The sequence below is a fragment of the Tamandua tetradactyla genome, chromosome 20 (genome assembly GCF_023851605.1).
Source record: "Tamandua tetradactyla isolate mTamTet1 chromosome 20, mTamTet1.pri, whole genome shotgun sequence".
Taxonomy (NCBI): Eukaryota; Metazoa; Chordata; class Mammalia; order Pilosa; family Myrmecophagidae; genus Tamandua; species Tamandua tetradactyla.
In genome coordinates this window covers 58,457,317-58,477,148 of record NC_135346.1, presented here as the reverse complement: position 1 = coordinate 58,477,148, position 19,832 = coordinate 58,457,317, and the positions used below count along the sequence as shown (strand labels likewise).

At 35.0% G+C, this 19,832-nt stretch overlaps 1 protein-coding gene across 1 annotated transcript in view; it reads left to right on the top strand.

Moving 5' to 3' along the window:
* The window catches only part of UIMC1 (ubiquitin interaction motif containing 1), a 235,272-nt gene that overhangs the window by 148,384 nt on the left and 67,056 nt on the right, over window positions 1-19,832 (top strand). The window contains exons 7-10 of the mRNA XM_077137728.1: window positions 10-746; window positions 6,825-6,889; window positions 8,900-8,976; window positions 12,508-12,611. Coding sequence (XP_076993843.1) covers window positions 10-746; window positions 6,825-6,889; window positions 8,900-8,976; window positions 12,508-12,611 — 983 coding nt within the window. The remainder of the gene's footprint in view (window positions 1-9; window positions 747-6,824; window positions 6,890-8,899; window positions 8,977-12,507; window positions 12,612-19,832) is intronic.

Genomic DNA, 19,832 nt, shown 5'->3' with positions numbered 1-19,832 from the left:
TACTTACAGGCATATGGCAGCTGGCACCACCATCACTGTTTAAAGGCTCACATATCAGTCAGGGAAACGAGGCTGAGGAAAGAGAGGAGCCTTGGGACCACACTGAAAACACTGAAGAGGAGCCGGTCTCTGGCAGCTCAGGAAGCTGGGACCAATCAAGCCAGCCAGTGTTTGAGAATGAGAACGTTCAATCTTTTGACAGATGTACTGGCCACTTGGCTTCCCACACTGTGTGTGGGAAGCCACAGGAAAGTACTGGGAGGGGTTGTGCTTTTTTCAAAGGTGCCCAGGGTAGGGGGGCCAAATCTAGGCACTGTCTCCCTGCCTCAGCAAATGCCAAAGGTCTCCAGGACATTGGGGGTACTGTGCACTACTTCTGGGGTATTCCATTTTGCCCTGCTGGAGTAGACCCTAACCATTATACCAGGGTCATCCTTTGCCAGTTGGAGGTTTATCAAAAGAGCCTGAAAATGGCTCAGAGGCAGCTTCTTAAGAAAAAAGAGTTTGGGGAACCAGTTTTACCTAGGCCTCCTTCTCTGATCCAGAATAAATATGGCCAAGGAGATCAGGCTAGTGAAAAAAATGAAGGCAACTCAGAAGATATGGGAGATGAAGACAAAGAGGAGAGGCAGGAGTCTAGGGCATCTGTCTGGCTCTCAAAATCCAAGGATTTTCAAGAAAGTCCAATTAAAAGCTTGAAAGAGAAACTTTTGTTGGAGGAAGAACCAACAACCAGTCATGGTCAGGTAAGGGTCAGTGATGCTGTAATTAAGGATGATTTATTCACAGATTAAGCAAGGATTATTTTAGCTATCTCTTCTTTTGTAGGTCTTTTTATCCTGATTGTTTAAGTAATAAATGCTAACTATAGAAAATTAGTAAAGTATAGAAGAATATAAAGGGAAAAAAACATAATTCCAGCACCATTAGGCGAACAGAATTTCGAGTCTTTTCTTTGCCTATAAGACTTTATTTTTCTTTTTAATTACAAACAAAAATACTCTCCTTTGTAAACATTGCTTCTTTTTCCCCACTTAATAATTTATCTTGATATTTTCCTATTTATTAAATATGCTTGAAAATATTAGTCTATCATATGGGTGTGCCATAATTTGTTTTTGTATTTTTAAAATTTTTATAGAATTCAAAATTTTTTGACAAGGTAATAATGTTCACATAGCTTAAAATTCAAAAAGGTATAAATAAAATGTCTGTCTCCTAGCCCCAGCCCTGTCTCCCGGCCAATCAGTTGCCTTCTCTGCAGGCAACTTGTGTTACTCGTTTCTAGTGAATCTTTCCCAGTTATTTTATATAGTACATACAAATGTATGTATATATTCTTTCTTCTACCTTCGTTTACACATATGATAGCATCCTATATACAATACTCTTTATCATACTTTTCTCGTTTAATATCTTTGTGAAATCATTTTGTGACAGTACATAAAGAATTTCCTCATTTTTTCAAATGTATAATATATACTATTATATGGATGAGTCATAATTTTTTTTTAATCTAGTGCCTTTAGTGGACATTTAGGTTATTTTCAATATTTTACAGTTCTGCAGCAGTTAACCTTGTACCAGAATATCTCATACATGTAGAAGATAGTTGTAGGATAATTTTCTGTAAATGGAATTTCTGGATTCAAGGATGTATGCATTTATAATTTTGTTAGCTGTTGCCAGATTGGTCTCCATTGAGACTATCAGTTTACACCTCTAACATGTGTTTGAGAGTACCAGTTTTTCCATGCCCATACCAACACAATATTATCATTGATTTCTTAATCTTTGCCAATCTGAGAGATTAAAACATTATCTCTATATAGTCTTAATTTGCATTTTTCTTGTTATGTATGAAGTCGGACTTTTTTCCCACATACCTAAGATGCATTTGTATTTCCTTTCTTGTTTCTTTAGCTCTTATGGTCATTTTTCTTTTTCTTAATGATTTGTAGGCAACTTTTCAATATTATGGAAATTAGTCCTTTTTCTGTGATATGTAGTATAAATACTTTTCCAGTTTATTTTCCTTTCACATCAGAGTGTATTTCTGATTCTGTTTGTGGGTTGTTTTTTTTTTTATAATTTACTTAAACCATTTCCCTGTTTGAGGGCATTTAATTTGCTTTTCCAGTTTCTTTTCTGACTTTGCTAGGATTGTATTATGTATGAAAGCTTATTACTATTTTTTTTCAGAGTATTATAAAGACAATCATAATTACAAACTATTTATAAGCTGTTATTTTAAAGAGCTGCCTAGAATTCTATTTTATGACCATATAAGTTTTTGTTGCTATTTCTGTTATTGGACTCTTGAGTTTTTGGTTTGTTTTACTGTTATCCTATTCATCCTGTCTCTTTTGTAGTATGTTAAGGATTCAGGAAATGATAGCTATGAGCAGCATCGTAGCGTGGTGGCAAGAACATGGATTTGGAGTTTTTTTACTTTCATGGTTTAGTGACTGTGTATCTTTGAAAAAGCAATTTAACCTTTCTGAATCTCAGTTTTCACATTTGTAAAATAAGAATAACAATTCCTGTCTTTCAGAAGCTTTAATGATTAGAACAGATTTATGTAAAATGTCTAGTATAAGGCTTAGCATATTATAGGCATTCAGTAAATGGTAATTGTCCTTAAGGGACTAGAAAGTAGTTCATTGGGGGTGCCTTTGGAGTTCATTCTTCCTTATTACCCCTCTTAATTCACATTCTTGTAAAATTACTATAAAGGCACTTTTTTCAATAGTTCTTTTAGTAACTGCCCTCTTTTCCAAAGGAAAGTTAGGTGATGCTTCCTATTGAAAGAATGAATCAACTACAGAAGAGTCAGCACTTACTAATTTTAATTGAAGTTGTAACCTTGAAAGATCCCAGGGGTCAGAGTTCTAGAGAGTAGACTTGTACCAAGTTTTGAGGTTTGAAAGCACTGCCTTTGAAATAGCCCAGAAGTGGTCAGAACCTAGTAACTCGCCTTTTTAGGTTGAAGTTCTCTGGCTCTAACTTCAAGAACAGTCTACTGTTTTATTAGTTGATACTATATGGCTATAGAAAACCAAGTCAAGTTAGTTTAATTAAAAAAGAGGACCGTATAAGGAAATAGGGTGTTTCATAAATTATAGAATGGAACCATAACCAATCCTGAAGAAGCTACTGGGTCTAGAAAACCATCTGTAATTTCTTTATCTCTTCTCTGTATTGTATCTGCTTTATTTTTCTATCTGCAGACTGGCTTCCTTCTTTGCTCTGTTACACAGAGTAGGTGGAATCCACTGGATCCTACAGATCTTAAATTTAAATGTTATAGTTTATCCATGGAGAGATTTATTCTCTCCCAATTCCAATTCCAATTCCAGATTTCCAGGAAAGGAATTATGGCTCATTTGGAGTTAGCAGCCATTACTAGCCCAGTCAGCTGTGCTATGAAGGGACTATGTATCAATTTGTACTAAATGGCTGTGACCCATTGAGAGAGGTAAGGGTCAGTCCTCAGTAAATCAGTCCTCAGTGAATGGGTAGACAACCTAGTAATATTCTACCATTGATTGGCATTGATATTAATTATGGACCTCACTTAAAAATATTAAAAAATGGTGGGCCATGGTGGCTTAGCAGGCAAGAATGCTCGCCTGCCATGCCAGAGGACCCGGGTTCGATTCCCAGTGCCTGCCCATGTAAAAAAAAAAAAAAATATAAATGCTGACCAAGTTAAGGAATAAAATTAAAAGCATCCACAGTTACACCATCTAGTTATAGATTCCTTCATCTTTTTTCCTGTATCTATTTTTAATATTGTTCATGCCATATTATTATTATTATTATTATTATTTGTCTTTTTAACAAATATTTTCTCACGTTATTAAAGTTACTTATAGATTTCATTTTTAAAGACTATATAATATTCCAACTTAGGAATTTTCCATAATTTTAAAACATTTTCCTATTGCTGGATATTTTGGTTATAATAAACATCTTTCTACACAAAACTTTTCTCTTGTTATTTAAGATTTTTGCCTTAAAAGATAGGTTACCAGGAGGGAAATGCTGGGTTAACGAGTTATGAACATAAAGAAGACTTACTATTTATTGCCATATCCTTTTCAGAAAGATCGCTCAAATGTGTATTCCCTTCCTCCAGGAATGTATGAGAATATCTGGTTCAGTTCAGTCTTGCGAACATAGAATGTTATCTTTTAAAAGACAAGACAAATGAAATACTAACTTTATAGGCAAATAATGAAAACCTTACAATTGTAATTTCACTTTTCATCTTGATATTTTTCTTTCAGAAACTGTGTGTAGAAAGAATTTATGTGTTAGTGGGTTCAACATTTTTTATTGAACATGGAATTCCTTGTTTGATGGAAATAGCAGGAGAATTCTATGAACAGCAACTCAGAAAACATCTGCTTAGGGCAAATGACTTAGTCTGTAGGATGTTATGAAAGCTTTAGAATCAGATGAGAACTGATTTTTGGTATCACAGATAAGACAGGAAATAAAGTCGGTAGTATGTTAATGTGTAGTAAGATACTGGAATTGTATGTAGTCGGTAGTAAGATACTGGAATTGTTTCCCAGAAATGATGAAATTGTGGGGAGATATGAGGATTGACTTTGACTCTCTGAACTTCAAGCCAATACATATACCAAATTCCAGATTAATTTATTATTTTCTGGAACCAGATTACTTAGGTCCACCATCTACTTTACACACTTCCTAGGATGAAGGTAACTGGGAGGTGGAAATAGTAATCAGAAAATGGGAATTTTAAAGGATGATTCAGTAGTATATAGAAAGGCCTGATAAGTTACCCCTGCTCTACAACAGAGGACATTTCCATGGTGATCAGATGATCTGTTTATTTATTGTCACTTCCCAGGGCATGGTGTTGAAGACATCACTTGATTCTGGGGCTTTGGGTTTTCTCTTTTAGATTTAATGCAAACTGCTCCCTTTCCATTAACATACTATTGTTTTTCTTCAGACTGAGTGCAATGTATTGATTAGGCCACAGCTTCCTCAGTTTAAGTTATATTTCTGTCTTGTTTCCATGTTCACCTTGATTAGCTATTCCTGTGGTATAGCTTGCTAGTTTTACTGTCTTATTTTTATATCCTCAGAGAATACAGGAAGAGCCCTGTGTTCAGTTTACTTATTATTGAAATAAAGCTTCGAAGTTAAAAGTGATATCTTGAAATGAAGGCATTTTTTGAATTCTGTGTTGAAAATGGTTGGAAGAAGAAAATTTGAATAAAACAATGTAATAGTAGTAGTTAGTTCGAGCATGGATTTTGGAGTCAGTAAGTTCCAGCTCCACGTTGACCAACTGTGAGATTTGGGGCAAATTATTTAACTTCTTGAAGTTTTGTTTTCCTCATTTCTAAAATCACATGAGGTTCTACCTCATAAGATTCTTGTGAGGGTTAAGGAGATAATGATGTGACGTGATTAGCATAGTCCTGGCACATGAGAAGTGCACAATATATATTTTTAAACAATTATACCAGGAAGGTAGGAATGTGCTTTAGCCTAAGATAGAAGTTGAAGTGTCTTATAACCTTTCAGTGCCTTGATTGCCTCAAGGCTTTTAGTTGGATAATCATTCCAGGAAAGCAAAATTCTATCGGAGGGACACTAGGTGTCAGCACTGTTTTACTTTTTTATTTATTTATTTTTTTTTAGATTTCAGGAATGAAGCAGTGCTTTGTCACTGCTGAGTTCAAACTAATAGTCAGGTGAAGTATTTATTGCTGTCGTATTTTAGTCCTTTTGACAGTTTTGTTCAACCCTCATTTTTCATAATGACTACATTCCCAATCGTTGTACAACTTTATCTTCCCTTTCCTTTGACTGAAGTCTCAACTCAGCTATTCCTGTCTTTTAGTATATTTTATCATTTACCTGAGTAGTAGAGAGATACCTAACTTGTTTAGGTTATTTATATTTTGTTGCAAGACACCAAAAACTTCAGCTGCTAGCTTTATAGCTGCTGGAGGAAGCCTCACAGTCCAGGCACTTCGTCCTAAGTCTCCCTAAAACAGCAGTACCTGGTTTTTCTACACTCTTTTTGCGTATACATTTAATGAGTTGACATTTATACCTACCCTACTGTTTTCTTTATCTAGTCCCTATTTGTTGCTCTTTTTTTTTTTTTTGGCAGAGGCAGACTCCAGGAATTGAACCTGGGTCTCCAGCTTGGCAGGTGAAAATTATTGCCACTGAGCCACCATTGCACCATCCTCATTACTCTTTTTAAAAGATATACTCTGTAACCAGACATCAAAACCATATTGACAGACTTTTAGCAAAATGAATCTTTCTAACATCCTCTTTGGGGTGTTCTGTGTTATGACTTGGTTGTGCTCAAAGACACTTCTTTTCTGGATTGCAGTATTTTTTCCATTTCATTGTTTCCATCATCAACTTGACTTTTCTCTATATTTCTCCCTTTCACAACAAAAGTTTTATAATTGCTTTTCTGAAATTGTAATTCATGGACTTCTAAATTAATATTTATTTACCTTGCATACATTATCTTGTTAATTCTCACACTTTGAAACAATTGTTAATACCATTTTAAGATGAGGAAATATTCAGAGACAACTTATCCAAGTCTACAGCTAATAGGTGATCAGCTGAGATTTAAATTCTGTGACTATAGGCTATGTATGCTCTTTCTGTTGAAACATACCAACTATGTAAAATGTTTTATACTTACTGCTAATTTCTGAGTGATCATCTTGAATAATTTGTTTTAAAGGAAGAGAAACTTAACTCATCTTGCCTGCATATTTAAGGTGTAACGTATTTCTTTTCAGTCTTCTCAAGGGCTATTTGTTGAAGAAACTTCTGAAGAAGGAAACTCTGTACCTGCGTCACAAAGGTAGGAGTGTATGTTGCTTTGGATCTGAATTCCTTGATGGTACCAGCATAAGGGAGATGAACCACATGAGACTGTACAAGTATAGCTTATCAGGGAACTTTTAGCTCTTAAGTTCAGACTATGAAAAATCATTATTATTTCCTTGTTCATACATATGTGTATATGGAAAATAATAATGATAATAAATCATAGAAGTCTAGAACATTAAGTCCAGAAGAGATCTTAGAGGTTTTCTTATTCAGTCCAGCCATCTTGACATAAATCCCATTTATACTATTCCCAAAAAGTGGTTATATCCTGCTATTCTCTTGCTTAATTAACTACACTAGCTTCTCATGCCAGTTTGAAGGCTCTTGATGGATTTGATTTCTTTATAGTCTTTCTATGGCTTGTTTTCCTTCTATCCCCTCTTTCTTTTGTTCCTCTGCTTATCTTATTTTACCTGCATATCCAAATCTTACATATCTTTTAAGTCAACTCTTAAGATGCCACATAGATTGCATATCACCTTCACTCCCTGTCTTGTGCCACTTTTAAACTGATCATATCTCATCTTTCCCTTAAATAGTTGTATTTGTATTACATCCTCAGTTATTCCTGTTGATTGATTGACCATCTTAAGTCTTTTCACTTTAATAATGAGTAGTGGTTGATTGGGTACAAATTTCACTATTAATTGAATCTGGACTTTGAGTCATTTTTCCCTTCATCCAGTAGTTAACCTTTGGGGATTTCTCAAGAGCTTAATTTTGTGTTTAGTGACTATCATCTTTCATATGAAAGTTGAGACCCAGTTGCCATTTGCTGTAATTTAGGTATTGTTCTTAGGCTTTTGGTAAGTTGCTAGTGTTAAGTATTTCTTCCTGGGCTGAAGAGTATGGCCTTGGTTTGATTTTCCTGCTATTTGAGAAGTTTTGGAAGTGCTTTTAACTGGAGTAGGCTTTCTGTTTCCGGCAGGCCTCTGTGCTTTATTGTGGTGAGCTCTGTGCAGAGCAGAAGTAGGTTTTAATAAATGATTATCCGCTTTGTCACCAGGAGATAGTTGGAATTGCAGGCAGTGTGGTTTGACTTGAAATTGATTAGCCCATTTTATAAATGTCAGCAAATTGTTTTGTGATGGACCCTTTGAATAGAGCCCTAATGTTATATGCAGAATAAACTGTGTCTGGCTTAGGTTTATAACAAATGCTTTGAGATATTTTATTTCGAGAGAGAAATTACTTGTGGTTTCTCTTCAGGATTTCGTTATTAATCTTGTATCAGTGGTGGTGGTTCTCTCTTCTCTGTGGTTCTTGGGTTGATGTGAGGATTTGTGATTTTAAGTGTTCTCTTGCATACTTAACCAAACTAACCTTCAAGATCTATGGAGCATAAGGGGGCCATATCTCTCAGTCATGCGTTCCTGTGTCAGGAAGAGATTGCAGCTCATGAACTGGCAAGGAAAAACCATGAGGTTGGTTCATAATTAAGTTTCGCTCAGAAATTTGTTCAACTTGTGTGAGCAGGTCTTTACTATAGGGCAGCTTAAAATTGTATCTTATTTTTGTTGCTTGTAAAGCCACATTATGCGATAAAGAGAAAATTTAACTGCAGGGTAAGGGAAGAGTTAGTGTGCTGTCAGCAGACCCTCCATGTCCTCTCTTAAGAGTTTGCACATCAAATGGAGGCTCTAAAAACTTTAACCTTTGACATTCTTTTATTAGATTGAAGGTTTTGTTTTCTGTGATATTCACAGATGTCCTTACCCTTCAGTCTTCCTTTGTGAAGACTCAAAAAGGGGATTCTTTCATTTAGTGATTTTACTGGGACCAAAGTTGTAAGCCTGTTTATTTTCCCTATTTCTGGCCTAGAGGTTTCACTGCTCATGTCTTGCTTCCCTATTGTGCTTTTGTGGTATTGGTGAGAAGGTATCAAATTATCTGTGGCTTTGTGAATGACTCACCATAACTTTTGGCCCTGTGTTCAGATGTATTTGACTGGGAATTCACTTGGGGCTTGGTTCTTTTTCAGCATTGCTGCTTTGACTTGTAAGAGAAGCTCAGTCCTTATGTCTGAGAGTTCTGCAGAAGAAATCACAGTTTGTCCTGGTAAGCATCCCACAGTGGTTTTATTGAATTTCTGATACCTAGCTGTATACCTTTTCATGCTTATTAATTTTTCTGTCTTTTCCAACCCTCTTTCAGGAGGCTTATTTGTGATTGATACACACACACACACACACACACACACACACATGCATACATATATACACATACATAAGTTTTTTAATTAGCTCTGATTCCCAGCCTTATTCGTAAGGATATTTTAATTTTGAAATAAATGTCTCTCTTGTCTGCTTGTTTGCTTACCTGTCTCATCAGAGGTGCAGCAAAGTATGAGGAACAGCATTTCACTGTACTTTCAGAGCCAAGATGAGTGTATGTTTTGGTTTATGGGTTCTCAAAATCCATCTTTCCCCCAGTTTGCTTGTCCTTAAAGCATATTTTTTCAGAGCCTTTTGCTCATTGGTTTTATGTTGACATTCACTGAGCAATGTAAAGAGTCTAGAAATTGCATTTTGTGCACAGCTCTGCCACTCACTTATTTTTTATTTCAGAATCACTTAATGTAGAAATGCACTGATATATATATATATATATATATACACACACACACACACACCTTGCTTTATGTACAAGAGATGTTCATACACAGTTGCATGTGGATGAATTAGATATGTAAAAATGATTTTAAATGCATACTTTCTAAGGGAACTCAAGTTGTATATCATTGAATAATATGAAGAGTTATTTTGTGATACGAACACTACTACTGTTTAAAAAATTTGTTTTAGCTTGTATTTTCTTATTTGGATTTTCTTAAAAGTGAAGTATGTTATATTTATGTTACCTCACTCATGTGAGATGGAGGGAATCCTATTCATTTTTAAACTCTTTGGATGGCAAGTGTTGTACAAATTTTATTGCAAGTCATTATGGTCCTATCTTAGGGAAACTCAGGAGTCATATTTTAGGGTTAGGGTGACTTATAGTTTATTTCAAATATTTGTCCACAGAGATTCAAACTTAGTTTACTTGTAGTCTAGGAAAATCCTGTAAATATATATTTTTTAATGTTTAGCAGCATATCATAAAGGTCTTTATTTGTATTTTAAATTTAACTATTTTGGTTTTTATCAAAAATGGTTTCTTAATTCATTTGAAATGTATTTGGATTACCGCCTAGTAAGAGACCCCACCACTATGTGCTCTGACTTTGGTGGGAGCTCTGATTCCTGGTGCTGAGGAATGCTATGCTATATTTGAGAAAAGAAAGCTTTACCCCCATCTCTGTCTGGGACTACTGACTTACACCATCTTACTGGGAAGTCATTCAGTCTGTCTCTCTAGGATGGTAGCATGTGAGTCACCATGGGATCTCTCAGGAGGAGCCTGCAAATGGTCTTAAAGTCTTAGTTAATGAGAGAGGAAAAAGCAAGCCCTTCATGACTGAGGTTAGGTAGCTTTTATGATCGTGACTTGTCATTACTTGGTATTTAAGTCCAACTGTTGGTTGACATAACCCCTTCTAAATGAGATTACGAAAGGTTTCCACAGCATTAATATTCCTTTTGCTAAGAAAATATAACTATTTCTCCATAAGAGCAATGTCCTGAGTCTCTTTTTAAATCATATATATATATGATTTAGGAGTTATGCATCTAAATTGTCGGAAATTTTGTTCTAAATGAGTAAAATTGAGATTGAATATAGTAGTCCATGTTATCTATTTTCTTTTATTTCACATTTCTGACAGTTCCGGGGTGTATTACTCAAAGTTGTAACATCTTTTTAATGTTACTTGTTTTGTTGAGAGACTAAGATGATAGTCTTATGCCTACATTGTACATACTACTATAATTTTTACTGAGTAGTTAATGCCCTCTTGAGTTGTATTTATAGTTGGATATTTTAGTTATTCACAAAAAACTAAATTGAAGACTTTTTATTATTGCAGAAGTCTAAGCAGTGAATGGACTGGATGTGTCTTTTTTATATAATATCAGGGAAACTTGACAAAATTTTGAAGTTTATGCATTGTAAGCCTTTTTCCAGCAAAGTAGTGAAATCTGTGTGTGTGTGTCCAATTAAAAAAAAATTGTGATGTATTAAAATACATTTAGGGTGGTGCAACAGTGGTTCAGTATCAGAATTCTTGCCTGCCATGCCAGAGACCCTGGTTCGATTCCTGGAGCCTGCCCATGCCCCCAAAAAAATACAGTTAACACTAGACATATTTAACCCATCTTTAATGATTCAGAAGATACCTCAGAATCTTGCAGGTATTTTATTTACCCAACATTGGTTATTCATTGTATTTGTGAAACACAAAAGTGCCAGTTAGAGGTACAGTGGATACAATGTCAGATTAACAGAGAACTTACTGGATTTGTATTCTGTAATAAATTTCTTTTCAAGATTTATTTTTCTTCTTTGAAATATTGTTAACAATTTTTTTTGCTAAGTGATGAGTGGCTTTGTCTATAATCTAGACCAAAGATTGGCAAACTTTTTCTGTAAAGGATCAGATAATATATATGTTGGGCTTTGTGGGCCATATGGTTGCTGTTGCAACTACTCAAGTCTGCTGTTGTAGCACAGAGGCAGCCAAAGATCATTCATAAATGAATGACGTGATGGTGTGTCAATTAAATGTAATGGCATGCCAATAAAACTTATTTATAAAGTTAGGTCATTGGCCAGATTTGGCACAGGAGCTATAGTTTGCCAACACTTGAACTAGAATATAAGGGTCTTTATCTTACATCTTTATATTGCCAGTAGCTTTTATGGTGCCTGGAACTGTTGAGTAAATGTTAATTAATGTTGAATGAGCAGATGCTGCCTAAAGAATATACTAAAGAAAGGCATATCTTTGTCTAGAATATATTTTCTGTTTCTGCTTCCAATTTAAGTCTTCTGTAATCATCCCTCAGCACTAATGTTGCCGGGTTTTTATTTTCATATACCCTCTAAAGCTATAACTACAGTGAAACAAGCCAAATGGATTAACAGGTGAATGGATAAACACACTGTGACGTATTTACATAATGGAATACTACTCAGCAATAAAAAAGAATGAACTACCTCTACATGTTACAACATGAATATATCTAAAAGGCATTATGCTAAATAAAAGAAACCAGATACAAAAGACTACACATGCTAATGATTCCATTTATATGACAGTCCAGAAAGGGCAAAACTATACAGGCACAAAGTAAATTGGTAGTAGGAGATGACCAACTGCAAAGGATACCAAAAGATCTTTTGGGGGTGCTAGAAATGTTTTATATCTTGATTGTGATGGTGGTTACGTGATGATACATTTGTCAAAACTCATCAAACTGTATACTAAAAGTAAGCGAATTCATTTGTATTTAAATTATGTCTCAGTAATACCTTAAGAACAAAAAAAAGTAGATTTATATTGTCACTACAGTAGTATTATCGTACCCTAAACTTTAGGAAAAATAGGTCTGGTTTGTTTTATTTGACTATGAAAACACAAAATGAAAATTATTGGGATATGCACTCTGAGAACAGAAATCACATAGATTTTTTTTTTTTTAATTGCAGAGACACAGCTAAGTTCTTCTGAAACTCCTGACCTTGAAAGAGAAGTCTCCCCAGGTAGCAGAGAGACAGCAGATGAAATAAGAATAACAGTAGCAGATAAAGAGGTGAATATTCTCCTCTATAATATATCTTGGTGTTTTCTTTCTATCAGTAGTACTCTCTGATACAATATTGATCTTTACTAAAGAGATTTAGGTGTCAGAGGATTGTAGCTTTTGGGACACATCTCAAGGAGATTCTTATAGTTAAAATCAGTTCATGGGTTGCAAGTGTAGTTTAGTGGTAGAATTCTTGCCTGCCATGTGGAAGACCTGGGTTCAATTCCTGGTCCATGCACTCCCCAAACAAAACAAACGAGCAAACAAAAACCCAAACAAACAAAAATTCAACAAATGGAGCTGCAATAAGGGGATATGCACATGAAAAAAAAATGAAATGTGACCCCCTCCATATAGCATACAAAAAAAACCCAATCAGTTCAGCAGTCTTTCTAAAATTAACAGTAACTTGTTATTGTATTGAGAAATACTATTTCTTGAGTATTTTTATATGTATTATTGCTATTACAGATGGGGAAACTGCTTAGCAAGTTCAAGTAATTTTCTCAAATTTACATGGTTAATAATGGTAGAATTGGGATTTGAACACGAGTTTGTCATTAAAGTTTGGTGTATTTTCCATTATTTATTTTACCACTAAGTAACAGAGATGAATCATCTTGGAAAAAAGTCACATTTTTATATTATGGCATAACTTTTAGCTGAAATTTCTAGGCATGATCAGAAATGCACAGTCAGGATAGCTACATGATAAAATAAGCAAACCTCTATTTGTATTATCTTTCCTTCACAAATCTGGCAATAGCCATAAAGCTGATTGATACTAGTTCGTACTTCTGATTAAGATTCTCAGTGTGCGTTTTTCTTGTTGTCTCTAACAAAACAATTTAATTACCAGGAATCTTTTTGGGATGTTACAAAAATATGTTGCTGTAAAAAGTATTCTGAGAATTAACCTAAGCAAGGATTTTGGTAACATTTGTCTATACTGTATTATCCTGAGCACCTTAGAAAGGCTTAACTTCCTTATTCTTTTTTGTATTTCAAGTTTTTTAAAAGCAGTTTTTACAGAGATTAGACCCCTCTCTAGTCTCTGCATTGCAGGTGACTGGGTAGAAATTCTTCTTTCATGAATTTCAGTGCTTGGTTCCCTGGAACCTGCTCTGTCATAACTGACAAAACAGAATTCCCTGATGCCAATGTTGGTGGAAAAGATGATAATACTTCTGCAGCAGAGCAACTGAGAACAGTCAAGATGGCCTCCGGGTCCTTTTCCCAGGAAGAGGTCAGAACTTTCTAAATAAGGTTGAGGGGGGAAACATAGTTAACAGCACCCTTGAGTTAATCAAGTCTGATTTCTCACCTATTCATGATTACAAAGGGGAGACTATTTTTAGTTTGGGTCAAAGAACATGAACCCTATTTAGAATTTAGAGTGTACATGTCTATTCCACTTCACATCAAATGGATAGGATAGAATAGCCTTTCTCACATTGAATATCCTCTTTTCAATATGGCTGTTTGATGTGATATCTGAAGATATCCGTAAACAGTCTTAGAAGTTTCCATTAAAAGAAGTTAGAGATACTATAGTTTTTAAGTCATTGAGTAATCACTTATTACAAGGCACTTACTATAAAGGTAGACTTTTTCTATTAAGTGCCTTGTTATGCACAAAAATAGTATCATAAAGGGTGTGCAAGAATCTGTGTATAAGGTCATTTGTCTCAAACTTTCTCATTTATTGAAAGATGTTATGGTATAGTGCAAGGAGTTTAAGCATTGGAATTATAAAAGATGGCTTTGAATCCCGACCCCTCACTTAACTTTATGATCTTGGGAAAATTATTTAATCTTTTTATTCATTTATTTAGCAGATATTTATAGTTTGTATACTCTATGCACATCATTGTTTTAAACTCTTGAGATGCAAAGATAAATAAGAAAAATACAGTCCCTGCCCTCAAAGAGACTGATAAAGGATAAGACAAACACATGAGCAGATCATTATAATTACAATGTGGTTTGATAAATGTAATGATGAAGAGGTATATTAAGTATTAGAGGAGCACTGAAAAGGAATTCTTTTCTGAATATCAGTTCTTCATATGTAAAATGGAGGTAAAAAATACCAATTTCCCTGGGTGCTATGAGGATTAAATTAGATAAAGAATGTAAAACACATAGTAGAAATTCAGGACAAGGTAGAAGTGTGCATGTGGAGGCAGTTGTGATTTTTCTGCTTTGTAATGTGTTTTGGTTCTTCAGGTAGTTCACATTCTGAGGTGTTTGGAATACCCATGAAAGAACTATACTTCCTCTGTTTTTAAAAAAAACAGCTTTATTGAGATATAATTCACATACATAGAATTCACCCACTTAATGTGTAGAATACAATGGTTTTTAGTATATTAACAGAGCTATGAAACTATCCCTACGATCTAACTTTAGAATACTTTTTATCACCCCAAGGTGAAACCCCATACCCATTAGCAGTCACTTTCCACCCCCTTTCCCACAAACCTACCATCCCTAAGCAATCATTAGTTAATTGTCTCTATGCATTTGTCTAACATGAGCATTTCATAAGTGGACTTATATGTGCCCTTTTGTATCTGGCTTCTTTCACTTAGCGTAATAAAATTTTCAAGGCTTATCCATGTTCTAGCGTGTATCAGAACTTCATTCTTTTTATGGCTGAATAATATTCTATTGTATGGATATGCCACGTTGTTTATCCATTCATCAGCAGGTGAACATTTGGGTTGTTTCCTTTTTGGCTATTACGAATAATGCTACCGTGAACATCTGTGTACAGCTTTTTGTGTGGACGTATGCTTTTATTTCTCTTCAATATATTATATCCAATGCATACATATACCTAGGAATGAGATATGCTGGGTCATGTGAGAACTCTTATTTTATTAAAAGTAGCTGCATGATTTTACATCCCACCAGCAATGTGTAAGGATTCTAGTTGCTCCACATAGTCACCAACAGTTGTCTGTCATTTTGATTATAGAATAAAGTGATATATCATTGTGGTTTGATCTGCATTTCCTGAATGGTTAATATGGATATCCTCTTTGGAGAAATGACTACTTAAATTCATTGCTCATCTTTTACCTGAGCTGTTTGTTTTTTCATTGTTGAGTTGCTGTAGTTCTGTATTTTGGATACAACTCCCTTATCAGATATATGATTTGGAAACATTTTTTCCCGTTCTCTGGGTTGTCTTTTCATTTTCCTGATGTTGTTCTTTGTAGCACAAAAGTCTTATTTTTAATATCATCCAATTTAACTGTTTTTTCTTTTGCTGCTTGTGCTTTCTGTAAAATCTAAGAATCTGTTTCCTGGTACAGGAACCTGAAAATATTTCCCTGTTTTTTCCTAAGAGTTTTAGCGTTTTAGCTCTATGTTACGTTTTGAGTTCATTGTTGCATCTGGTGTGAAGCAGAAGCCCAACTACTTTCTTTCACATGTGGCTCTCCAGTTGTCCTAGCACCATGTGTGAAAAGATTATTCTTTCTCCATTTAATTGTCTTGGCATCACTGTCAAAAAGCCATGCGTAAGGGTATTTTTGGACTCTTACTCTATTCCATTGGTCTACATCCTTCTGCCAACGACACTGTCTTGATTACTATACCTTTGTGATAGGTTTTGAAAATGGGTAGTGTGAATCTTTCATATTTGTTCTTTTTTGTCAACATTGTTTGGCTGTTTTGAGGTCCTTGAATTTCTGTATGGATTTTAGTATTAGTATATCAATTTCTACAAAAAGACCATCTAGGATTTTTTACCTTTTTTTATTGTATCGTATAAAATATATACAAAGCAAAGGAATAAAAAAGCAATAGTTTTCAAAGCACTGTTCAACATGTATTACAGAACAGATCCCAGAGTTTGTCATGAACTGCCATAAGATCCTCTCAGATTTTTTTTTTCCTTCTAGCTGCTCCAGAATATAGGAGGCTAAAGGGCTTAAATATTTTTTTATCATTGCAATTGATGTTTTTTCCTTCTTTTTTTTTTTGTGAAAAATAACATATATACAAAAAAGCTATAAATTTCAAAGCACAGCACCACAATTAGTTGTAGAACATATTTTAGAGTTTGATGTGTTCCGTTTCTACAATTTTAGGTTTTTACTTCTAGCTGCTCTAAGATGCTAGAAACCAAAAGAGATATCAATTTAATGATTTAATGATTTAATGACTGAGGGCATGGCTTATTGGTTTAGGTGTCCCTTAAGTTTGACACAGTATCGGGGATTCCCTGATGGTTAGGTTTAAAAGTTCCATATTCTTTCTCCCATCTGTCAAGGGAGTTTGCCAATATATATTTTTTTAACTTCTCTTATTCTATAATATAAAGAAATAAAAAAGCAATAGTTTTCAAAGCACTTTCAACATGTAGTTACAGGACAGATCCCAGAGTTTGTCATGGGCTACCGTAAGATCCTCTCAGATTTTTTTTCTTTTAGCTGTTCTAGAATATAGGAGGCTAGAGGGCTTAAATATTTTTTTTATCATCACAATCGACTTTTTTTTCCTTCTTTTTTTTGTGAAAAATAACATATATACAAAACAGCTATAAATTTCAAAGCACCTCACCACAATAAGTTGTAGAACATATTTCAGAGTTTGACATGGGTTACAATTCCACAATTTTGGTTTTTACTTCTAGCTGCGCTAAGATACTGGAAACTGAAAGAGATATCAATTTAATGATTCAGCAATCATATTCATTTGTTAGATCCGATCTTCTCTGTACAATTCTGCTATCACCTTTGATCTTTCTATCCCTCTTTTTAGGGATATTTGGCTATGGCCATTCTGACTTTTTCATGTTGGAAATGTCTGTCAATAATATGAGTTAGGGAGATGGACCTATCTGATGTTCTGGAGAGACTGAGCCCTCTAGATTTTTGCACTTATCTGGTCCAGGCACCCATCTGGAGGTTGTAGGTTTCTGGAAAGTTACTCTCATGCATGGAACCCTTGTGGAATCTTATATATTGTCCTAGGAGTTCTTTAGGATTGGCTGGAATGGTTCTGATTGGGGCTTGGCAAGTTATGATAGGTGGTAATGTCTAACTGAAGCTTGTGTAAGAGCCACCTCCAGAGTAGCCTCTCGACACTTTGAACTCTCTCTGCCACTGATACTTTATTAATTACACTTCCTTTCCCCCTTTTGGTCAGGATGGAATTGATGATCTCACTGTGCCAGGTCTGGATTCATGCCTGGAGTCCTCTCCCACGTTGCCAGGGATAATTTCACCCCTTGATGTCATGTCTCATGTAGTGGGGAGGGCAATGATTTCACTTGCAGAGTTGGGCTTAGAGAAACTGAGGCCATATCTGAGCAACAGAAGAGGTCCTCCAGAAGTAACTCTTAGGCATGCCCTGTAGGTAGTCTAAACTTCTTCACAACTTGCATAAGCTTCACGAGAGTAAGCCTCCTGACTGAGGGCATGACCTATTGATTTTGGTGTCCTTAAAGTTTGACACAGTATCATGGGATTCCCTGATAGTAAGGTTTAATAGTTCCATATTCTTTCTCCCATCCCTCAGGGAACTTTGGCAATACTTTTTGATTATCTGCTTACTATACTCTAGGATGTATCCAGGCATTACAATAATCTATACAGGATGAAAGGATCTCTTTTGTATTCTGTGCTCCCTGTGTTTCAGCTGTTCAAATGAGCTATACAGATAGGTTGAATTAAATTATGCACTACAGAAAATTTCAGTTCCAGATCAAATAAACCTTTCTTCCATTGGTCTCAAAGAGTAGGTGTGGTTCTAAAATATAGACACTGTCTTCCTTACCCCTATGTTCTGAATTACTTTAACCCCCAACTTTGTTTTTATCTCTAAGTATCAGGTTATATATATAAAACAACCTCTCAAAATCCAGAAATAATAATCACCAGTCTGGACTTAATGTGTCTGTCCTAAAAGCTTACAATCTAGGCCCCTGTTTTCTTATAAACATTTTCTAAATGAAATGACCATACCATTCTTGTTCTTGGCTTGTTTTGTCTCACCAAATGTCTCACACGTTCATTCACATCACTGCATGCCTCATGACTTTGTTCCTTTTTATAACAGCACAACCTTCATTCAGAAGTACACACCATCATTTGGTTGCCATTCTACTTCTCCATCAGTGCATCCTTCAGCCACCTGCATTCATTGGGCATCATGTAGAGGGCCCAAAGTCCACAGTCCATCAGCATTGTCAATTTTAAGTAATTTCATTGTTCCCAAGACAAAGAAAACCAATAAACACACCCTCGTTAAATAGAAAATCTAAACTTCCTCTTAACTCTTGTTCCTCCCCACATTATTTACCTCTGCAGTTGCTGTGGTAGTGCTGATGTTTATCTTTTGAGCATAGCCCATAGTATGCAATAGCAGTTTTCCCCCTGTACCCTGGACATAAACACTCTTTGTACATGAGTCATATCTTTGAAGTAATTCTCATGAGGACTAATTCATATTTCTAGTGTTAATCAGTGGAACACGTAGGTCTATACAACCCCTTTCAATCTTGTTCATCTTCAATATGGTAATATTGCTTATAGACCCACTTTAGAACCAACTTCACTTTTATCTATTCCCTTACATTGGAGTTCAACCTCATTAGCTAACAGTTCACCCATCTCCAGCTTCTATGTATTTCTAAGTCCCCTACATTCTGTATTATAAGCTTCTGATTATGCCTTTATGCTACCACCTAGGATTTTGATAAGAAGTGCACTGAATCCATAGACCAGTTTGGGGAGTATTGCCTTTATGTTAACAATGTTAGGCTTTTCAGTCCATGAACATGGGGTATATTTCCTTAATTTCTTTCAAAAAAATGTTTCAGCATACAAGATTTTTATTTCATTGTTTTTGATACTATGGTAGATAGAATTATTTTCTTAACCTCATTTTCAGAATTTTATGCTTGTGCACAGAAATACAGTTGATTCTTGTATATTGTTCTTGTATTCTGCAACTTAGCTGAATTCATTTATTAATTTTTTAGTGAATTACTTACAGTTTTCCATATAGAAGATCATGTTATCTATGAATAGAGATGGTTTTACTTCTTTTCTAATCTGTTGCCTTTTACTTTTTTTTTTTTTTTTCTCGTCTAATTGCCCTGGCTATAACCTCAAATAGAATGCTGAATAGAAGTGGTAAAAGTAGATATCCTTAAATTTTTTCTGGCCTAAGAAGGAAAGTATTCAGCATTCACTGTAATCCCTCCTA